Raw genomic sequence first — 19,317 nt, forward strand, 5'->3', positions numbered from 1 at the left:
TACCAATCCACTGACTTCTTGGTTAAGATGTTGGGATAGCAATGCAGTGAGGGCAGTGGGAGAGGCATGTGAGGAGCTGATTTCTCATGGACTGAAACGCAGTCACACTGACGACTTTTGACCCAGACCCCCCGAAAAACCTCTTTCCTCTGGAAAGAATGTGGCTTCGTCTCACCCCCCATTCTTGTCCCTCCCCCCTCGTCCTCTCTCCTGAGAGATTGTGAAGAGAGGCAGTGTCTCTTACATGTGTGCTGTGTTGGCTGGAATTCAATTTCCATATGTACACTGTGTCCTACACATGTACTTGTGTGTTACAAAACATGCTCTATAATGGAGAAAGGTCCAATTGTTTCAGTGTGTGCATCGAACAGATCCTTGCTCTGCGCTTCGTACATATTCCACATTCAAACACTGGGAGGATCCTACTGTAGCTTTTGTGGGCTCACAACTGGTAAATATTTATCCTGATCTACAAAAGTGTCCTACTTTCCATTGTCTAAACCTTCAACATAAACATTTCTTCGGTTACAAGTGGAAACAAATACAAATAAAAACCAGGGACCAAGACGAAAACATATGTTGAATAATATTTGTATTTATTTTTACAATCAAGACACTACTTGGGTTAAAGTATTCCATCATTGTATTGCAGAAAATACAAGAAGTAGAAAATTACAAAGTTCAAACATGACTACTTTAATGCAAAAAAGTGTATTTGACATTTGTTTCCTGCTGTATAGCGGTATTCATATACTGTGTCCATCTTTGGTTGCATTGCTAGTGTCCCTTGCCTGTCGTTTTGCATTCACCCAAGGCGTGCTGTAGACCCACAAATCCATCTCAAGCTTTTTCCCTTTCCCTTTGTACTCTTCCTGTAGTGTGATATATAGCAATGGCTTGTTTTTCTCTTAAAAATGTCCAGTTTGTGAGATTTAGTGGCGAGGGACTGCAAACAACTCGATACCCCTTCACACCCCCTTCCCTTTTTCAGGTGTTGGAGAACTACACCTGCCTTCAGGTAATGAAATCATGGAAGGCCCTCTAGAGCCAGATTTGTTTTGTCCTTTCTGAGCGACTGTAGAAATATGCCGGTGCAACATGGCGGACTCTGCGAAGAGGACCTGCTCCCTAGATATGAAGGGCTGATCTTAAGCAAACAAAAATACAATCATTCTTAGTTCAATGTGATTATATACTAATGAAAACATAGTTAGGAATGTTGTATTGTATTTATGCTAATAGTTCCCCTTAAAAAATGTACATACCGGACATTAATAGATCATTGGATCTTGCTTGGTGAATTTGCAGAGAAACATCTCTGTTGTCCAGCAATATACGTAAATACACTCAAAAAAAAACCTGTGCTGTTAAAGCCCCACGAGTATACCGTTTTGTGTTTTGGCACATATGGTTCATAAAGAGAAATAGCTGTTTGCCTAAATGTAGCCACTTAGGTTAGAAAAAAACATTGCATCTGTGATTCTTTCAGAATTCATGTAAGGGGTTAAGATGGTTTCACAGAAAAGTATCCATTCACTTGTTTAACGCATTTTTTGTTTTATGCTTTCACATCAGCTCAGTGGAGGTTGTCATGTCACCAGGGATGTTGACATCGTTGGGAATGAGGTCAGCGACAAGGTCATTTCCGTTCAGCTCTAAGTTCTTCAGCAGTCCAGAAACACTTTCTTCGTTGAAATCACTCGCAAGCTGCTCCAAATTATCTGCAGCCTCCACCTCCATCAGCTCTTCCACAGACTCCACAACTCTGATTTGGCATATCTCGGTCACCAGGATGTCTGAAGCCTCATCTGCATCGATGGTGGCGGTGATGGGAGGAATGTCAATAGGCTCAGGAGTTACATCAGGGACACCCAGGCCAATCAACGGAAGTGAAGAAAACACTGGCTCAGGGAGAGACCCTTGGCTAAACAGGTCTATCTTCTGCTCCAGAACCTCAGCTGGGGCTGGTACTGACTCTGGGATGGGTTCAGGGAATGCTTCTGGTTCAGGAAGTGCCTCTGGTTCTGGAACTGGCATAGGTTCAAGGAGTGCCTCTGGTTCAGGGAGTGCCTCTGGTTCAGGGAGTGCCTCTGGTTCAGGGAGTGCCTCTGGTTCAGGGAGTGCCTCTGGTTCGGGAACAGGCTCTGGAGCTGGTTCTGGAGCAAGCTGAACTTCAACAACAGGTTTTGGCTCGGCAACAGGTTCTGGTTCGCTGACTGAGACCAAAGGCTCAGGTACAGCTGGATGTGGGGTTGCAAAAGGAATATCTACTATTTTAGTGTCAATCAAACATTCTTGAGTGGCATATGGCACTGGTGCCACTGGCTCCTCCTTCACCACCTCCAGAACCTCCGTCTTAATGGCCTCCTGAACCTGTGTTATCCCGCTGTCTGCTGCTGCTGCTGGCTCTGCTGCTGGCTCTGCTGCAGTCTTCTGCTCAGGAGCAGCAGCCTCGGCACTGTTGGCTTCTCGCGTTCTGCTAAACCGGGTTCCCATGATTAACCTGTACAGAGTTAAAAATGAGACTTAAATTACTTGAAATATTAAAATGTCAAATTCTGTTGTGCAAGTCAAACTTTTCTTCAGCTCAATATTACGCAATGTCCCTGGTGCTAGAATTGCATTTAAGTTTGAGCTTTCCGTTCAAATTCATGAATACACAGTTGAGCAAGTTAACCAAAAACACAAAAAGTAATCAGAGACACTTGTTTTTTTCTGTCAGGATCCACTAAACTGGTTGAGCAAAGAAATATCCCTGTGTGTGGGTTATGGTACATTGTGTTCTCATCCCCTTCCCGAGCCGCATGTACAGCATGTACCATAACATGTATAGGGATTTGAGCGTGTATATATAGGGAATGTTAATGTTGTGGTTAGTGGATTTAAGCATTAGTTTACTAGAATTATCATTTCTCGCATGCCTGCTTTGCTACTTTTCAGGTATTTACTCCATTAATTAAAACAAATCTGGACACGTTTAGACGTGCCTTCAAAACGTTTGCAAATGATAACCCCTAACGGCCCCGTTTCATGTAAATACGATTTTATGATTTCTCTTCGTTTGCTTTTACTAATTACATTGTAAAATCACCACACCTTGATCCAGTTGTGCAACCCATCAGATCATTAATCCGCACATGCAGTTCAAAATGTTTTAATGTTTAATAAATTTACATGACATGACAAGTCACTCGATTATTGTCATTTCAAACACAAACAACAACCATGCGCTAATTGCCACTGATTTTTGGTGAAAGCTAAACGAACAAAGAAACCCTTGCAGGCGACCCCGCCTCCCTCTCGTGCTGAACAAGCAAAAAATATACCTAATCCTAAAATGTACAGAAATAAAAACAGCTCTGGTTATAACATCAAGTAAGAAATATTGACCCACCGTTTGAAGCTTTTTGCGTTTCAGAAGAATTGGATAAAGTTGCAGAGGATCTCGCACAACCAACTTGGAGAAGTCCGCACGTCAAACTGTCCGTCGAAGCGCGTACAAGAGAAGTAGACTCACAGTGCGCGTCCACGATGCGCGTGCCGTAAACCAACCACAAGCCTCCAAACTTCCCGAGACAGATTGACTTCAAAAGTAATCTTCGCAACATTATACTACTTATTGGCATTTAATTAATCAAATGTTATATGCAGTCGTGTTTCAGTTTTGACTAGTGAGACATTACGTTTCAAAATGTGTAGTATCAGTTTCAATATGACCACCGCTTGATAATGTTTGTAAAATCTCTTTATTAGATCATGTTTCAAAACTATCACTACTAGAGCTTTTAAATGGATCCTTTTAAATTCATGAAAGTTATTGATTATAGCGATGACAACAGTCCATTTCACTTTAATGTAATGTGGTCATAACATGGAAGTTCGTCAGCTGACACTGTGGGTAAATATTAAATCTATGACATACTTAAGTGTGTTATTCTGAGAAGACCTATTCAATGCAGACTCTTGAAGATCACTCAGAACATAATGGATAAAGTTCATGCAGACATAATTTGAAACTATGTATCTAAAAGGCACCACACTTATTATCATTTTTCCAATTGATTAAGTGTTTGCACTAATTTCTGTCAACATGCATATTAAATCTTCAGGTGAGGGGATATAAGACGGCTTCAGTTATGACTGCTCTTTCTGTGAGGAGATCCACATGGCTCTGTTTCGGGATGTCAGTGTTTCTCCTGCTCATCTTCATGCAGATGTTAACCTCTCTGGTGCAATATGCTGGTGTGTTCATCCTCTCCAATGAAACCCTCATCAGCCCCTTTCACTTTTGTCTTGCACGTCCACATGGTGAACTGTCCTGCAACGATTGGCACTGGAATGCTCTAAGCAGAGGGGAATCTGGTATGAAAATGTGCCTCCTTGACATGGTGGTTTACCTGGGTTTGTACATTCCTGTGGTGCTTGTGGCCTTTGCTCTGCTGGCCATGCTGTTGGCAATTTACGGCAAAGACATAACAGTACTCTGGTGGTTTAGCATGGCCTGCCAGGCTGCATCCAGTCTACTCATCCTGACTGGCCTTATTGTTTTTTTGGTTCAATTTCAATCATATGTGAGCTGGGAACACTTGACCATCTGGTTCTATGTATGTGTTGCTGTGCAGGTTCAGCTGGTTATAATAACTGTGCTGACCTACGTGACACGAAAGAGGCTATCGTCTGACTGGGAGCTTGAAAAGTAATTCTGGCTATGTTAATAGAATATATACTTGGTCATTTGAATCATTTTCTTACTCTCTAATGCTGGTTTATTTCTATTTCTATTGTAGAATTGTTTATTTATTTTTGATAGATTTCATAACACCTGTTACACTTCCTTTGTTAAATATACAGGAGCAAAGTGTACCTGCCTCAATGTACTGAAGCAATGCCTTTGTATTCTAGACAAACAGGTTTGTGAAAGTTAAAACTGAGTGTCTAAATATAAATATGACCTAATGTATCTGATAAACACAAGTGTTGGATAGGCATGTGAAATAAACTGTGTAAAAAAAATACTAAACTAAAAGACTCAGCACTGACACATAGTTTTTGACAGGGCTTGAAGAAAGAAAACAAACTGCTACTTTGTCTTTTAATTAAGTGAAAAAAACCCTGCAAAATCAAGAACATATCAAATCCTATTTAAGTATGAGCGTCATGAATTTCATTTGTGGTGTCATTTAGAGGAAATCTGGAGCGTATTCACTGACAAAGATACAGTATGTTTCTGTTTGTGCAAAGGGCCCCAGGTAGTGTAGTGCTAAGTAAGATCGTCAGAACTCAATTTAAAATATTTAGTGGTTTGTTCATGGAAACGTCAGAAAGCAAAGGTCCTCTAACCACTAACGCTCTGTGGCCATACTGTGACATGACCACAGCTGATTACAGTTTCACTTACAATACCAAAGAATCTGCTCTTTTACTTATCTCAACATCAAATGTTCCGGCTCTGGTTAAAGTTCCGGCTCTGGTTAAAGTTTTCACTTAAATGTTCTTATTCATGAATGTAGTTCAAGTAAAAGTTTGAAATTCCATGCTTTTTTGAGGGATTGCAATTTCCATGTAATGGCTATTATATCAGTGCTCCTGCAGATGGTTAATTCAGACAATACAGTAATGTAAGATTTGTAGCAGCAGTACAACTTTTTACATAGAAATGTTTTTCATCCACAGTTTAAGAAGCTGAGCCCTAGCTCAACATCCCAGTGGCACCAGTTAAAGGACACGTTCTCCATTGTGTAGTTTTATGGACGACCTGATGTGTGCATCTACAAGTTCTGCTTGGACTGTCTAGTGAATCTGTAATGTGGCAGGCATTCCCCTATAAGACAATATTTTAGTGTGCACATTTCTGTGGTTTTCTGATACAGTTCATCATCAGGTGAAAAAAATGTCTCGCACAAGACGTAGGGCATCATCATCATCTTCATCCTCCTCCTCCTCCTCCTCCGCTACTTCTGCCAGCACCTGTGAGTGCTCCTCTTTTTCTTCAGCATCCAGTTCAACATTCACATGAATGCTGTGATCCTGTACTGGTCCTGACCTCTGACCCTCAGCTCCCTGATGCTGCTCGCCCTTTGTGTACGGCAATGTTTCCACCTCTGTGATGTCCATGTCAGTTTCTGAAACATACGTTGAGTCCAGGGCGTCCCCGCTGTCTGAGGACTCCTCTATAATCACAGGCTTCACCGTCGTCTTTAAGATGGCAGGGCTCTTCCTCATTTTCACTGTGGTGTCTACTTCCTTGTCTTCCACCTGTGTGTGACAGGGTTTATCACTCATAATTACACAATGCTTTATATATATATCTTACATTTCACATCCACTATAACAAACGGTGTAAGATATGATTTTACTGTGGGTCCTTTACTCAACTTTTTTACATGTAATTTATTTGAGACACAGACTAACTTGGGCTGTATACCATTTCTAGCCAGACAAATTGTGTTTTGCCTACTAAAATCAAAATATATTTGATTTTCACTAATTGGATGTTCTACACAATGTCAACATCCTGAACAATATTTATATTTTTTCATTTTTATATCACAGTAGGCCTATATCAATTACTGGGTCTTCACATTTTTCATTAACATTGATACATATAGTATACCGGTCAGTTTATGCCATAAACTTTATGGCATCCCCCCATTTAAAGCGTTACAAATGGAGAAACAGCGCCACCTTTTGGTCAGTGGGGAGAGCACCGTCGTCGCAGGCTCCATTGGTAAAATATGAGACAGCTGCCTCCACCAGCTCCTGTTCGTTCATACAGTAGAAAACAGCCCTGGAAACACACCAGTTCATCTTTGTTAGTCAAAATTAAATGAGGAAACTTTATCTGAAGCATTAAACTGAAGCCTGTTGTTGTTGTTATGTAGATTATTTTACGTCATTTACCTTGCAGTTTTCCGTTTTCTCTTGCTCTTCAGAGGCTCCTTCTCTTTCACTTTCTCTTCCTTCTTCGACATCCATGTCGGCAGCGCCCGGTGCCTTTGGGCCATTTTGGCCTTTAAAAAACAATTAAATCATCTGTTTATCTATACAAAAGTTACTGAGTATAACCGGTTTTAACCATTTAGTAAATAGGAAGCAGAAACACGAGGTTCGCAGTTTGTGTAAGTCACGTGACCACAATGACTGGGTCGTCAGCGCCACTTAGTGGACAAACAGCAGAATCGATAACAAGAAAATGTTAACACTTCCTTCACAATTTTACATTTTAGTTGTTTAACGTTGCACATTAGCTCCAAACAGTTTATTAGGAGGAATTGAATCCTCATTTACTCTCTTCAACAACAAAAAAAGCCTAGAACAAGGCATGGCATTTAATTTGTTGATATACACCACCACTAGTAGGCTATGTAACAGACTCTGCAAACTCTACAATGACTTTAAAATATTTCCCTGCCCTTAGATGCATAAGTGGGTCTTTTTTGACCTGGTGAGGTGGTTTTCTTGAAGTATCTTTGTAATTACATTTTTTAATCATTTCATATTCCAGCTATTCCTCAAAAAACATGTTTTGGATATCATGCAATTCAAATTTCAAATTTTAATTTTAAGAAATTGTAGTTTTTGTATTAATACCCCAAGCTTCCATAAGTGGGTAAAAAATGACCCACATGCATTTTCTATGGGAAAACGTTTTTTTTTAAATGTTAAAAAAACGTCTAAAATTATAAATAGTGAAAAATTAAATATAAAATATTTCTAGTGTGAACCAAAATATAATACTAAATATTATACAAATGACAAAAATGGCATAAAAACACAAATTATTCTAATACGGGTCCTTTTTGACCCACTTATGGAAGAGTGTATAGGTCCAGTCACTCGTGCATCCAAGGGTTAAAATCTGAGTAGAAGAATCAGTATGAAATGCAAAAAGGCTACTTCTCTTTCCAAGGAAACCAAGCACCTGGTCACGTATAGTGCTTAAGCTACAACCAACTGCCCTAAATCACAAACAATTAGACTAAACGGGACTTTATATAATTACTTGACAACCTTTTTGGAGTTGACTTGATGGATTCATAGAAACTTTATTTTATTGAGATGAGTTTAGTTTGAATGGGTCTTCAGATGATGAAATCAGAAACTGTACTAGTATTTGCAAATAAATTGATTATTCTTATTCTTGTTTTTCTGAAAATGTATAGCATATGCTGAAAAGAGTGCTAATGACCCGGCTTTTTCCTTATTATATGTAGGCCTACTAGTGTAGTTGTAGCAAACATTTAAAGGACCGTTGTGGTGACACGTTATTGGACATAATTCACCTTGCTTATTGTGTTGCCACACGGACCCTTTAGTGGGGAACACCTGTAGCTTTAGCTGCCATTCCTGCTAGCTCATCAGGCAGAGCAGTGCATGTGTTAACCTCTCTGAAAGTAATGGATAATAAAGATTGGAACTCCATTCTTAATACACCGCCTCCGACTCTCTTTTCACGGCACTACACTGGTGACCCTGACTTTTCCGAGAAAGTTTCCGGAAAATTAACGAACATGGCTGAGCGCGATGTTTTCATAAAGCTGCCGGAATTCTGGGAGCACGCCGGGGAGGCATGGTTCGCACACGTGGAGGCACATTTCGCCTGCCGACAGGTCCGTGACGGGGACCTAAAATACTACCATGTGGTAGCAGCGCTGGGGAGCTCCACGTCGTCCAGGTTGGTGGGATTCATCGCAGCCCCCCCACATCATGGCAAATATGAGGCGATTAAGGCCCTTCTCCTTAAGACATTTAGCTTATCTGCTAAGGAGAGGGCCCGCCAGATACTTGACATTCAAGTCCTAGGAGACAGCAAGCCATCCCAGCTAATGGAGAAAATGCTAAATCTGCTAGGGGGGGGAGATCCCCGGATTTTATTCACGGAGATTTTCCTATGTCACTTGCCTCCCCGGGTACAGACGGCGCTGGCCAACACGCCTGTCACGGAGCCCCGTGCTTTGGCTGAGGAAGCGGATCGTTTTTTCCTGGCTACGCAACAGCCCGGGGCAGAGACGTTAGCCGCGACGCTCAGCGGCCATCCGGCAGTCAAGAAAGTGTGGCGGAGGCCGGACACGGCTGTGGCTAGCCGGCGTGGAGACGCCGGAGAGTGCGTTTACCACGCACGTTTCGGGACAAGGGCGAAGAGATGCATCGCTCCGTGCAGCTACAAACCCCCGGGAAACGGAGGGGCCGGCGCTCAGTAGTGGCTCTGAGCGTCGGCGGCACGTGCAGGCTCCTCTTCGTCAGCGACAGCGTTTCGGGGAGCTTGTTTCTGTGTGACACGGGCGCTCAACGAAGCGTAGTTCCAGCGTCGAGTGAATACGTCGCCCGTGGGGGGCACGGACCGCGATTGACGACGGCTAACGGCAGTCCCATTCGCACGTACGGCGTGAGGCCTATGTGTTTGTGCATCGGAGGACAGCGTTTCAGCTGGGATTTTGTGACAGCGGACATTTCTTTTCCCCTCCTCGGAGCGGATTTTTTGTGTGCTCATGGACTCTAATGGCGCGTTTCCACTGCAGCGGGTAGCCCCGTTTAAGCGTCCTTAACCGTCCTCAAGCGGCCAGACCGGTTTTTGGTGGCGTTTCCATATAGCCTAGTACCGGCCAGCGGGTACTTTTTCCGGCCTCATAAAATCGTGGTTCCCTCAGACCAGGGCCAGGGCTGAACTAGTGACGTCAACACTCTCGACTGCTGATTGGTCAGAGAGAATCGTCACAAGATTGCGCGCGAGTTCATCCCTAGCGTCGCATATATATCTAGAAGCAAGCTTGCAGCATTTTTATACACAGCATTTTGTAAACGGATGAGCTACAAAAATGGCTACGTCTAATAAGAAAAGCACACCGTGGTCGGCCGAGGAGGTGACGACATTCCTACATCTCATTGGGGATGATCAAATCCAGCGGGAGCTCGACGGAACAACTCGAAATGTGAACAAAAACAAAGCCGATCGCCCCGCCTACACTGCGTTGCTACCCCAGGTCCTAAACTGTAATGGAAATGCGCCACGGCCTGGGCCGGCCAGCGAGGCAGCCCGAGGCCAGAGCGAGGACGCTTAGGGACGCTTAAACGGGGCTACCCCGCTGCAGTGGAAACGCGCCATTAGTGGACGTTAAGAATAGGCGTTTGGTTGATGCCTTAACGTTTTCTTCCCTCGTGTGCACACTTGGCAGCGCAGCGTACCGTCGACGGGCTGTCAGGCTCGCTGTCAGGTGCAGACACGTTTCTCAGACTGTTGGCCGAGTTTCCAGACCTGTCGCTACCCACCTTCTCTGCGCTTACCACTAAGCATAGCGTAGAACACCACGTCACTACCGGGGGGCCTCCTGTCTACGCCAGGGCCCGGCGGTTGAACCCTTCTAAGCTGGCTGTAGCGAGGGCGGAGTTCGCAACCATGGAGCGCCTGGGCATTGTCCGCCGCTCCGACAGTCCTTGGGCTTCCCCCCTGCACGTCGTTCCCAAATCGAACGGCGGGTTCCGCCCGTGCGGGGATTACCGCCGACTCAACTACGCCACTACGCCTGACCGCTATCCGGTGCCGCACATTCAGGACTTTTCGGCGCATCTGGCCGGTACGGGGGTGTTTTCCAAGGTGGACCTGGTGCGTGGATACCACCAGGTGCCCATGCACCCCCTGGACATTCCCAAGACAGCAGTGATAATGCCTTTTGGACTTTTTGAGTTCCTGCGGATGCCTTTTGGACTCAAGAATGCCGCTCAGACGTTCCAGCGTCTGATGGATTCGGTGCTGCGGGACCTGCCGTTTGTGTTTGTTTACCTCGACGACATACTCGTCGCCAGCGCTTCAGTGCAGGAGCACCTGTCCCACCTCCGAGCCCTTTTCACACGGCTCAACGAACACGGATTAATCATCAATCCTGCAAAGTGCCAGTTCGGGGTGTCGGACATCGATTTCCTGGGGCACCGCGTCACCAAGGGCGGTGCGACACCTCTGCCAGCGAAGGTGGAGGCTGTTGCGGCGTTTCCTCGCCCGCTCACAGCCCGGTCGCTCCGTGAGTTTCTGGGGATGGTGACTTTCTACCACCGTTTCATCGCCCGGGCCGCACACATCATGTGGCCGCTGTATGAAGCGTTGAAAGGCAAGACCCCCGTCCAGGAGATCGACTGGACAGCAGAGGCGGACGGCGCTTTTGCTGAGGTCAAGACCGCGTTGGCTCAGGCGGCTTTGCTGGCACACCCATCATCTACGGCTCCCATCTCCATCACCACGGACGCGTCAGACTACGCGGTCGGCGCAGTGCACGAGCAGTGGGTGGAGGGCGCTTGGCAGCCGCTCGCCTTTTTCAGCCGCCAGCTAACGCCTAGAGAACGCAAATACAGCGCCTTTGACCGGGAGCTACTCTGACTTTATTTGGCCGTGCGGCACTTCCGTTTCATGCTGGAAGGCCGTGAATTTACGGCGTTTGTCGACCACAAGCCGCTCACCTTCGCCATGTCAAAAGTGGCGGAGCCTTGGTCGGCACGTCAGCAGCGGCAACTGTCCTACATATCGGAGTTCACTACGGACATTAAGCACGTGGCTGGCAAGTCGAACCTGGTTGCTGATTGCCTCTCCAGGGTCGTCATCGGTGCCTGCGCTTGGAGGACGTGGTGTTCGGCGACGCGGGCATTACTCTCCTGTGTGACGTCTCTACAGGCCTGGCGCGGCCCGTCGTCCCTGCCAGCTGGAGGCGTCCTGTGTTCGAGGCTGTGCACGGCCTGTCACACCCCGGCGTTAAACCTTCGGTGCGTTTGGTAGCGGCGAAGTTCGTTTGGCAAGGACTGAAAAGGGACGTGAGGACTTGGGCCAGGGAGTGCGTGGCTTGTCAACGCGCTAAGGTGCACCGCCACACGAAGGCCCCGTTGGAGCGTTTCCTGGTGCCTGAGAGGAGTGCCTGGTGCCTTGATCACGTCAACATTGACCTGGTTGGTCCGTTGCCTTCCTCTCAGGGGTTTTCTTACCTCCTCACCATGGTGGACAGAACGACCCGTTGGCCGGAGGCGGTTCCGCTCGTTTCGACATCAGCCGCAGACGTTGCCCGGGCCTTCATTGCAATGTGGGTGTGTCGTTTTGGCACCCCGTCAGACATTTCCTCAGACAGGGGCTCTCAGTTCACGTCCGAGCTCTGGAACGCTGTGGCAGGCGGTTTGGGGGTTAAGCTGCACAGGACTACCGCTTACCACCCTCAGGCTAACGGCCTCTGCGAGCGCTTTCATCGCTCCATGAAGGCGGCCCTCAAGGCCGGCCTTACGGACGGTAACTGGGTCGACAAGCTGCCCTGGGTGATGCTGGGCCTGAGGTCCGCACCTAAGGAAGATCTGCAGTGTTCTACAGCGGAGATGGTCTACGGTCAGCCGCTGAGAGTTCCGGGGGATTTCCTCCCAAATGCATCGGCTCCCTGGTCGGCGTCGGCCCAGCGGGCTTTCCTGCGTGACGCCGCTGAGGCCTTTGCTCCGATCCCTACTACTCAGCACGGTACTCAGGTGTCCCAGGTTCCCGCAGAGCTCCGCTCGGCGGAGCACGTGTTCATCCGGCACGATGCGCACAGAGGCCCCCTGCAGCCCCCTTATGATGGGCCTTTCCGGGTCTTGGAGCACGGGGACAAGCACCTGGTGGTCGACCTGGGTGGCAAGGCCGAGCACGTCTCGGTGGACCGGGGGAAGGCTGCTCACCTGGACTTGGACCAGCCTGTGGTGCTGGCTCGACCTCCGCGACGGGGCCGCCCCCCGGTCTCGTCCCCTGTCACGGATTTAAGACCTGTTATTCCGGTCCCTCCCCTTCCGGGGGCCGCACAGGCGGGAGTCACTTTTCCGACTCCCGTGCTCAGGAGTCGTGGGGGTCGGCGTGTCGTTCCTCCCCGCCATGCTGATTTTGTTTATGTGTGAATTCTGGGGGGGCTTGTGTGGTGACACGTTATTGGACATAATTCACCTTGCTTATTGTGTTGCCACACGGACCCTTTAGTGGGGAACACCTGTAGCTTTAGCTGCCAATCCTGCTAGCTCATCAGGCAGAGCAGTGCATGTGTTAACCTCTCTGAAAGTAATGGATAATAAAGATTGGAACTCCATTCTTAATACACCGCCTCCGACTCTCTTTTCACGGCACTACACCGTAGACTATAGTGCTGGTATAGTGCTGAAAATGGAATGTATAGTATTCACAGAATTAAACTACACTTTATATACAATCTCTTTCTCTCTATCTATCTTGATTTATTTCAATCTCTGACAGATGTACCAACCCACATATACAGTATAAACACTCACACACGCCCACACACAATGTACATGCTATCGTCGGAATTAATCTGCGTTGCAGTAGTGTACTGTGTAATTAAAACTGTGTTGCACTAAATTCAGATCCCTCACCCTGGGTTAGGGTTCAGTCAAGTTAGTGTCTTCTTTGATCCACAGTTGCTGTGACTTGTGATTGTCATTTGGGTGTCTCGCTAAAATATTTGTATTGTATTGGCCCCCCAGTATCATAAAGAAACACTTCCTTAACAAAATACAGGAAAAAAACATGTATTCACACTTCTTGTTTTATTGTTATTTTTTAATAATAATTGTTATAGTTTGATAGCATTCTGGGTATGTGTGGACATACTGAGGCCGGATGTTCTCTAACCCTGTTTGTCTTAAGGGTGCGTTCACACCTGCCTTGTATAGTCCGGTTGAATCGAACCTTGGTGCGTTTAGCCGCTTGGTGCGGTTCATTTGGGTCGGTGTGAACGCAGTCCGAGACCTCTTAAGTGAACTAAACAACCGGACTCTGGTGCGCTAAAATAGGTAGTCTCGGAACGCTTGCTTGCGAACTCTGGAGCGGTTCATTGCTGGTGTGAACACAGTCCGCACCAAAACATACGAAGCGTAGTATTTACGTGTCACAAGAACGCGTATGTCTTCAAAAATCTTCAGCGAAAGAGTCTTTCAAGACATCCACGGTTGTTTAGTTAAAGAGTGAAGCAGAATGAAGTGTTGAACAGTGTTGTGTAAAGTAAAAATTCTCCGTCTGTTATGGAAATAATTGTCATAGACGCCAAGATGTGACATACAGGACAAACCTTGATCTCTGTTTACCTTCTTTAAGGACACAGACTGCTTAGCCAATAATGTTATTGTTCCCATTCTGTGACCGGTCAATACTGGGATACAGATGGTCTGTGTTGTGGGTACACTGGGACTCTTCCTTCTCTGTATTTGTGGACTCCAAGGTGAAATCTTCGAGGTCATAGGTGTCCGAGGCAAGTAGCTCAGTGTTCCCACACTGTTTAGGCTATCTTCTCAAATATGTTGTTTACTCTCTGCGAAACCAGTTAGATGGGCTGGCAAGAGAGAGGCTCTCCAGAATGGACGTGGCAACTCTACCGTGAAGTCAGAACCTTTGACTCTTGGACTTGTGATGTGAATCCTCCGGCCGTTAACTCCAAATAAACCATCATGTGTTTGACATCAAAGCTACTGCTCTTCTCGTGTCTCCTTCCTGAGTCAGTGACTCCCACTGCATAGCTACACAGAAGTTTCCTCTACAAATTGGCGTTGTCGGCAGGATGCCAATAAATCTACAGGGCTGGTAAGTGTGATTTTCAAATCTACATTTGGACATTGCCTTACCAGAATCTGTGATTGACGGTATCCTAAAATTACCTGTGAAACTGATCGGCTGCGTTTCCTTTTGGTTAATGAACATTTGGGGATGATAAACCCAGGGAATCAGTGTCTGGGGACTCAGTCCTGGCTTATTTCCTCTGTGTATGCTGCTCGGGACGGAAGTGCCATACAGGCATACACAGCTCATGTTTAGAGATACCTTAAAGAAAGAGCATCAGTGAAGTGGAGCTTCTGTGTGAATTGAAAGCAATGTAAAAGATTTGTATTGGACAAATCGCCGGATTTTGAGGGTCTTAGTGGCTAAGCACAGCAGTTGAAAATAAGCAGCCAGATATTTGCTGCTATCACCTCTCTGTAAAAACACGGCTCCAGCTGCAGCCTTGCGTGTGTGTGTGTAAAAGAAACCTCACCGCGTGTGTGTGGGGCTGGAGCAGTGCAGGCTGAGAGGGAGAAAGTCACAGCTTATTGCCTATAGGCTTTAACTCACGGCACCACCGTCCTTCAAACGGGACGGTCTAAAAGCACTCGTTGTTTAGGACCGCTTTTCTCATGGTTAGACGGGCCAGCGCGAAGTGCGTGCATCACCCGATGCGCTACGGCTCTCTGGAGCAGGTGGCGGTCAGGAGTGCATACATAAAATTATAGGCTAATTGATCAGAGGTGTGTAGTGGCAAGCAAGCATAGGCAAACTGTGTTTCACCTTGAGGTGAACTCGATGGCGAGTAGATATAGGCTGGTCGTACGGACTACAGTCAACTGAGCTGTTGTTTGGAGAGAAAGGGCAGGGAAAAAGTCTGTGGGCTCCGATCGGGGGGGCACAGCGCCACTAGAAACAAATAGCCTAGTGGTTGTCGCAAGAGGATAAGCTAGTTATCGTTCTTGGACGGCTTTCAGGCACCAATAAATCACTTGTATGCAAGGGTGAGGCGTGAGAAGACGCCGCACTGGAGAGAATTCCCCACCCCCTCTAAGATCTCTCTAAAATCCGGACTAAATTGAGCTGAAGAGCTTTGCTGTCGCGCTGGTGTTTATTAAGAGTTCATGTTTTGTTTGTCTGATTGTTTGTATGGGGGTCTATATTGGTTTGTCCCGCCGTCTTGTGTATGTTTTGTAACAATAATTAATCAGTCCATAGACAGGGTAAAATGAACTAAACTTTAATTATCTCACCAAAAGTAAATGACCTGAGAAAAATAAAAAGTGTTTTTATGTCCTGCCTCTGAGTGCAGGGGAAAATGTAAACAAGAAGCACACTGTTCAGGGTGAGCGCTGTAGGTGTAAGAAGAAAATAAGATTATATTGCTTTAAGAATCCATTCTTAGATGGTATTGCTGGTATGTTAAGATATCTTTGTGACCTTGTATAAACCCTATGCCCGTCCTGCGCCCCGAGACCCTCAGAGACCTGCCTGAGGAGATCAGGGTTGCAAAATCTGGTTTTAGGTCAATGTTGTATTATTTGTTTCATTTATTCTTAATCTATGTATTGTATAGTAATAATGAATAAAAACGTAATGTATTGAACACATTCCGAAACAAAGCAGATAAGCAGAACAAGACTCAGACATAATACTAATTGTTGTTGAAACCTTTTGCGCTGTTGCAGCAAAATGGAAACTGTGTTAATTATTCTGTTCCAACTGGCCACTGGAATCAGGTAATTAATATAAGTTGAAGTTCAATTACAGTTTTAAAAATAGTTTAACATTCTTTATTAAACTGCTTGAAATTATGTCTAGTATCAACCAATTGGTCTCCATAGCCAATACTAAAATTAAAATAGTTGTTAAACTACTGACAAGTTTTCTGAAACCGAGCTTATGAACAACAGACTAAAGGTTGCTGGTTAAGCCAGGATCAATATATTTGTTGAAGTTTTTATTGTGTGCATAATAAATGTGTTAAATTAATTGAGCAATTCTTTAAAAGTATAATGTTGCAATTTCTTTAAAATAAGTAAATACAGTTACAAAATAGGTGTTGTTTTCCAAGGACCTCTCTTTCACAGGCACTTTGAATCATAACACTCCCAAGTCCTACAGAGATCAGTATCACTTTGTGTTGCAAGCCAAATCCAGGGGTTCTACTCGAGCCCAATTTTAAATACCATAAAGAAAAGTATTGAACCCAGCTCGAGCTAAATGTGAAATGTATTTAATTAATGTGCAAGTGTTTTGATTTATTTAAAATGTTCCAGTCTAGCTTCCTTCGAGTTTAATATAAACAACAGATTGGTTCTCATAACATTCTCACTGCTGTGCTGTCCCAAATGTTTGAAACCTTGGGCAGACAAGCACACACACACACACACACACTTTGGATGAGTAATCACTTCATCCAAATTGTAAATTGTTGCCTTCTTTAAAGTTATTAGTAATTCAAGATTAATTATTAAATTAAATTAGGTACATAACAATAAACAAAATAACTTTGACTTGATCATTTTGTTCACAACATTAGACCTTGTCCTCTAATCTCTACTAGAATAAGATAAGTGTGCATGTTTGGGTGTGGAACACTCCTGTGATGTACCTAATCTTTTTATCCTTTTCATTACAGAGCTGGGAAAATGGTGTATTGCTTAGATTCGGATCCGTGCAAAGTCCAATTATGACTGACTTTAGTTCTAATGTTAATTTGATTTCAACCCATAAGGAATTATTTAGATTAACTCAACATTTCACATGATGGATTAGTGCTCCACATTTTTCCCACTAATTTGTTGTGCAATTAGGCCAATGGTAAAGAGAGACATTGATGACCTTGTGTCCCTTTTGTTGGTACGTGGTTCCATTCTGTCTATGGCCTTGGACGGCTTCACTAAGAATCACCCAGTTCTGACAGTCCGGCTGAGTGCAGTCACAGAGATGCTATGGCTGCTCTACATGAAATGACATTAATGGTCTGGTCTGAGAATGGACACCATTCCCTGCTTCCAGAGACAATGCCGCTCCTCAAACTGAACAATACTGTCTCACGTGGGCCACTCCCCCCACCAAGCCATGAACTGAAAGCTTGACATCTGCTTTGAACACCTGGAAGCCTCCCGGTCACACCAGCACCAACCCTTGGGTCAGTCAGATGGGACTAACGGCTTAACTTAGGGCATTTGGTTCAGAAATATGACTCTCGTTACCGCAGAGTGGGTTGTTTTTTTAAGGCTATTCATACTGCTATGCAGAGGATGCCTGTAAGTTGGCAAGCTGTTAAAAGCCCCTACTATTTTTAAAATAGGCCTAATGTCAGGAGCCTCTTAATGTCTAGTTCTACATGTATTCACATTATATGGACAATGTTTCCACCTGGTGAAACTGAAGGCTGCACGGAACTCAGGCTACAATACGACCATTCTGTTCTGCTCTAACAATTCAATTGATAGATTCTACATCAAAACAATTAGCTTTTATTGTTTCCAATGATAACGTCATTTTAAGAGAAGGAATGCAAACCTGTTTTCAAATGTAAGGTTTTGAATGTGTTTGACATTTCTCAGTAATACCACCCTCAGACACCCACTATCATTCATGCTATGCCTTCAGTAGTGACTCAGATGTTAAGGGGGAAGAAGCTTTTCCTCCCAAATCAGATATGCTTTGTTTTTCAACAAAGGTATACAGTTCCTGCATAATATATGTTTCTCACAATTGTTTGTTTTTTGTAAGCTGCACAAAGGTGATACTGAGTCTTCTCGATTAATAGATTACACCATGCTTAAATAGACTCCTAAGTTATTATTTCATATGTGACATATGTAAGAAAAGGGAGGGAAGAGTCAATTATATTGAGTAATTGATTTTATATTGGAACATTTATTTCTCAAACCTGTTTTATGGAAGAGGAACATATTTCTGATAAACTAATATGTTATCAAACGGTAAATGGTGAATTAATATAACATTTAGAAACATTGAGAAGGGGTGATATCCACAGGGACTAGCTCACCTTTAAATTACAATAACATTTCTCTACTTTGGACTGATGAGTTTATGATTCTTGCATGTTAAATGACTAACACAAACCTTACATTTATGCATGTGCATGTCTCAGGAAGGCTCCCAAATAATTCTGAGGGGCCTATCCTATTTTTGTATTTAAATGATAATGTGCTAATCCATTACCTTGAGTTGTCTGCACTCAGGAAAACATCCCTATCAAGTGTTAACCCAATAACTACAGTAGGACAGCTCTGAAGGCCAAGGGTCAGAGAGAGAGCTACGTGGGTCCACGCCAGCCACTGCAAGGTCCTAGTCACCAACAAAAGTAGATGACAACAAGTGATGTGTCCTAATCACCAACAGATGTAGATGACAACAAGTGATGTGTCCTAATCACCAACTTGCACCACACTTGCACTACATACACCAAAACACACTACACACAAGGTATCACGAGCGAGTGCCAGCTGAGCGGTTCCATATGCCCTCTGGTTCCTCGTTTGTGTTACCGGTGTGCGGAGTCTGACTGTCCGTGTCACAAAATCGACCGAAGGAATACACACACACACCCCATGGAGCATTCCCACCTCGTGATGACGGCTCGCCTGGGAAAACGACAACGCAACCGTGAGCAATACTACCGGAGAGCCTGGACAATCATAAAATGGTTCCTCTGCATATTTGCCATGATAGTTGTGTTAGGACTAGTCCTATATTTTATGTATCCATGGTCAGCACACAGCATGTCAGCCGAAATTGAGATATCTAAG

At 44.8% G+C, this 19,317-nt stretch overlaps 2 protein-coding genes across 2 annotated transcripts; both read right to left on the minus strand.

Annotated features, from left to right (window-relative positions):
* Nucleotides 1-575: 575 nt before the first annotated feature.
* LOC117545673 (protein TsetseEP-like) lies at nt 576-3,508 on the minus strand. Its single transcript, XM_034215538.1, has 2 exons — nt 3,395-3,508; nt 576-2,503 (listed from the first exon to the last, which is right to left on the minus strand). Exon 2 carries the CDS (start codon nt 2,494-2,496, stop codon nt 1,567-1,569), a length of 930 nt encoding a protein of 309 aa, XP_034071429.1. The 5' UTR covers nt 2,497-2,503; nt 3,395-3,508; the 3' UTR covers nt 576-1,566.
* Nucleotides 3,509-5,078: 1,570 nt separating this feature from the next.
* Nucleotides 5,079-7,128, minus strand: si:ch211-127m7.2 (DNA ligase 1). The gene is made up of 3 exons (XM_034215730.1): nt 6,901-7,128; nt 6,685-6,787; nt 5,079-6,255 (listed from the first exon to the last, which is right to left on the minus strand). Exons 1-3 carry the CDS (start codon nt 7,002-7,004, stop codon nt 5,878-5,880), a joined length of 585 nt encoding a protein of 194 aa, XP_034071621.1. The 5' UTR covers nt 7,005-7,128; the 3' UTR covers nt 5,079-5,877.
* Nucleotides 7,129-19,317: the final 12,189 nt, after the last annotated feature.

Source organism: Gymnodraco acuticeps, unplaced genomic scaffold (genome assembly GCF_902827175.1).
Source record: "Gymnodraco acuticeps unplaced genomic scaffold, fGymAcu1.1, whole genome shotgun sequence".
In the NCBI taxonomy this organism is placed as follows: Eukaryota; Metazoa; Chordata; class Actinopteri; order Perciformes; family Bathydraconidae; genus Gymnodraco; species Gymnodraco acuticeps.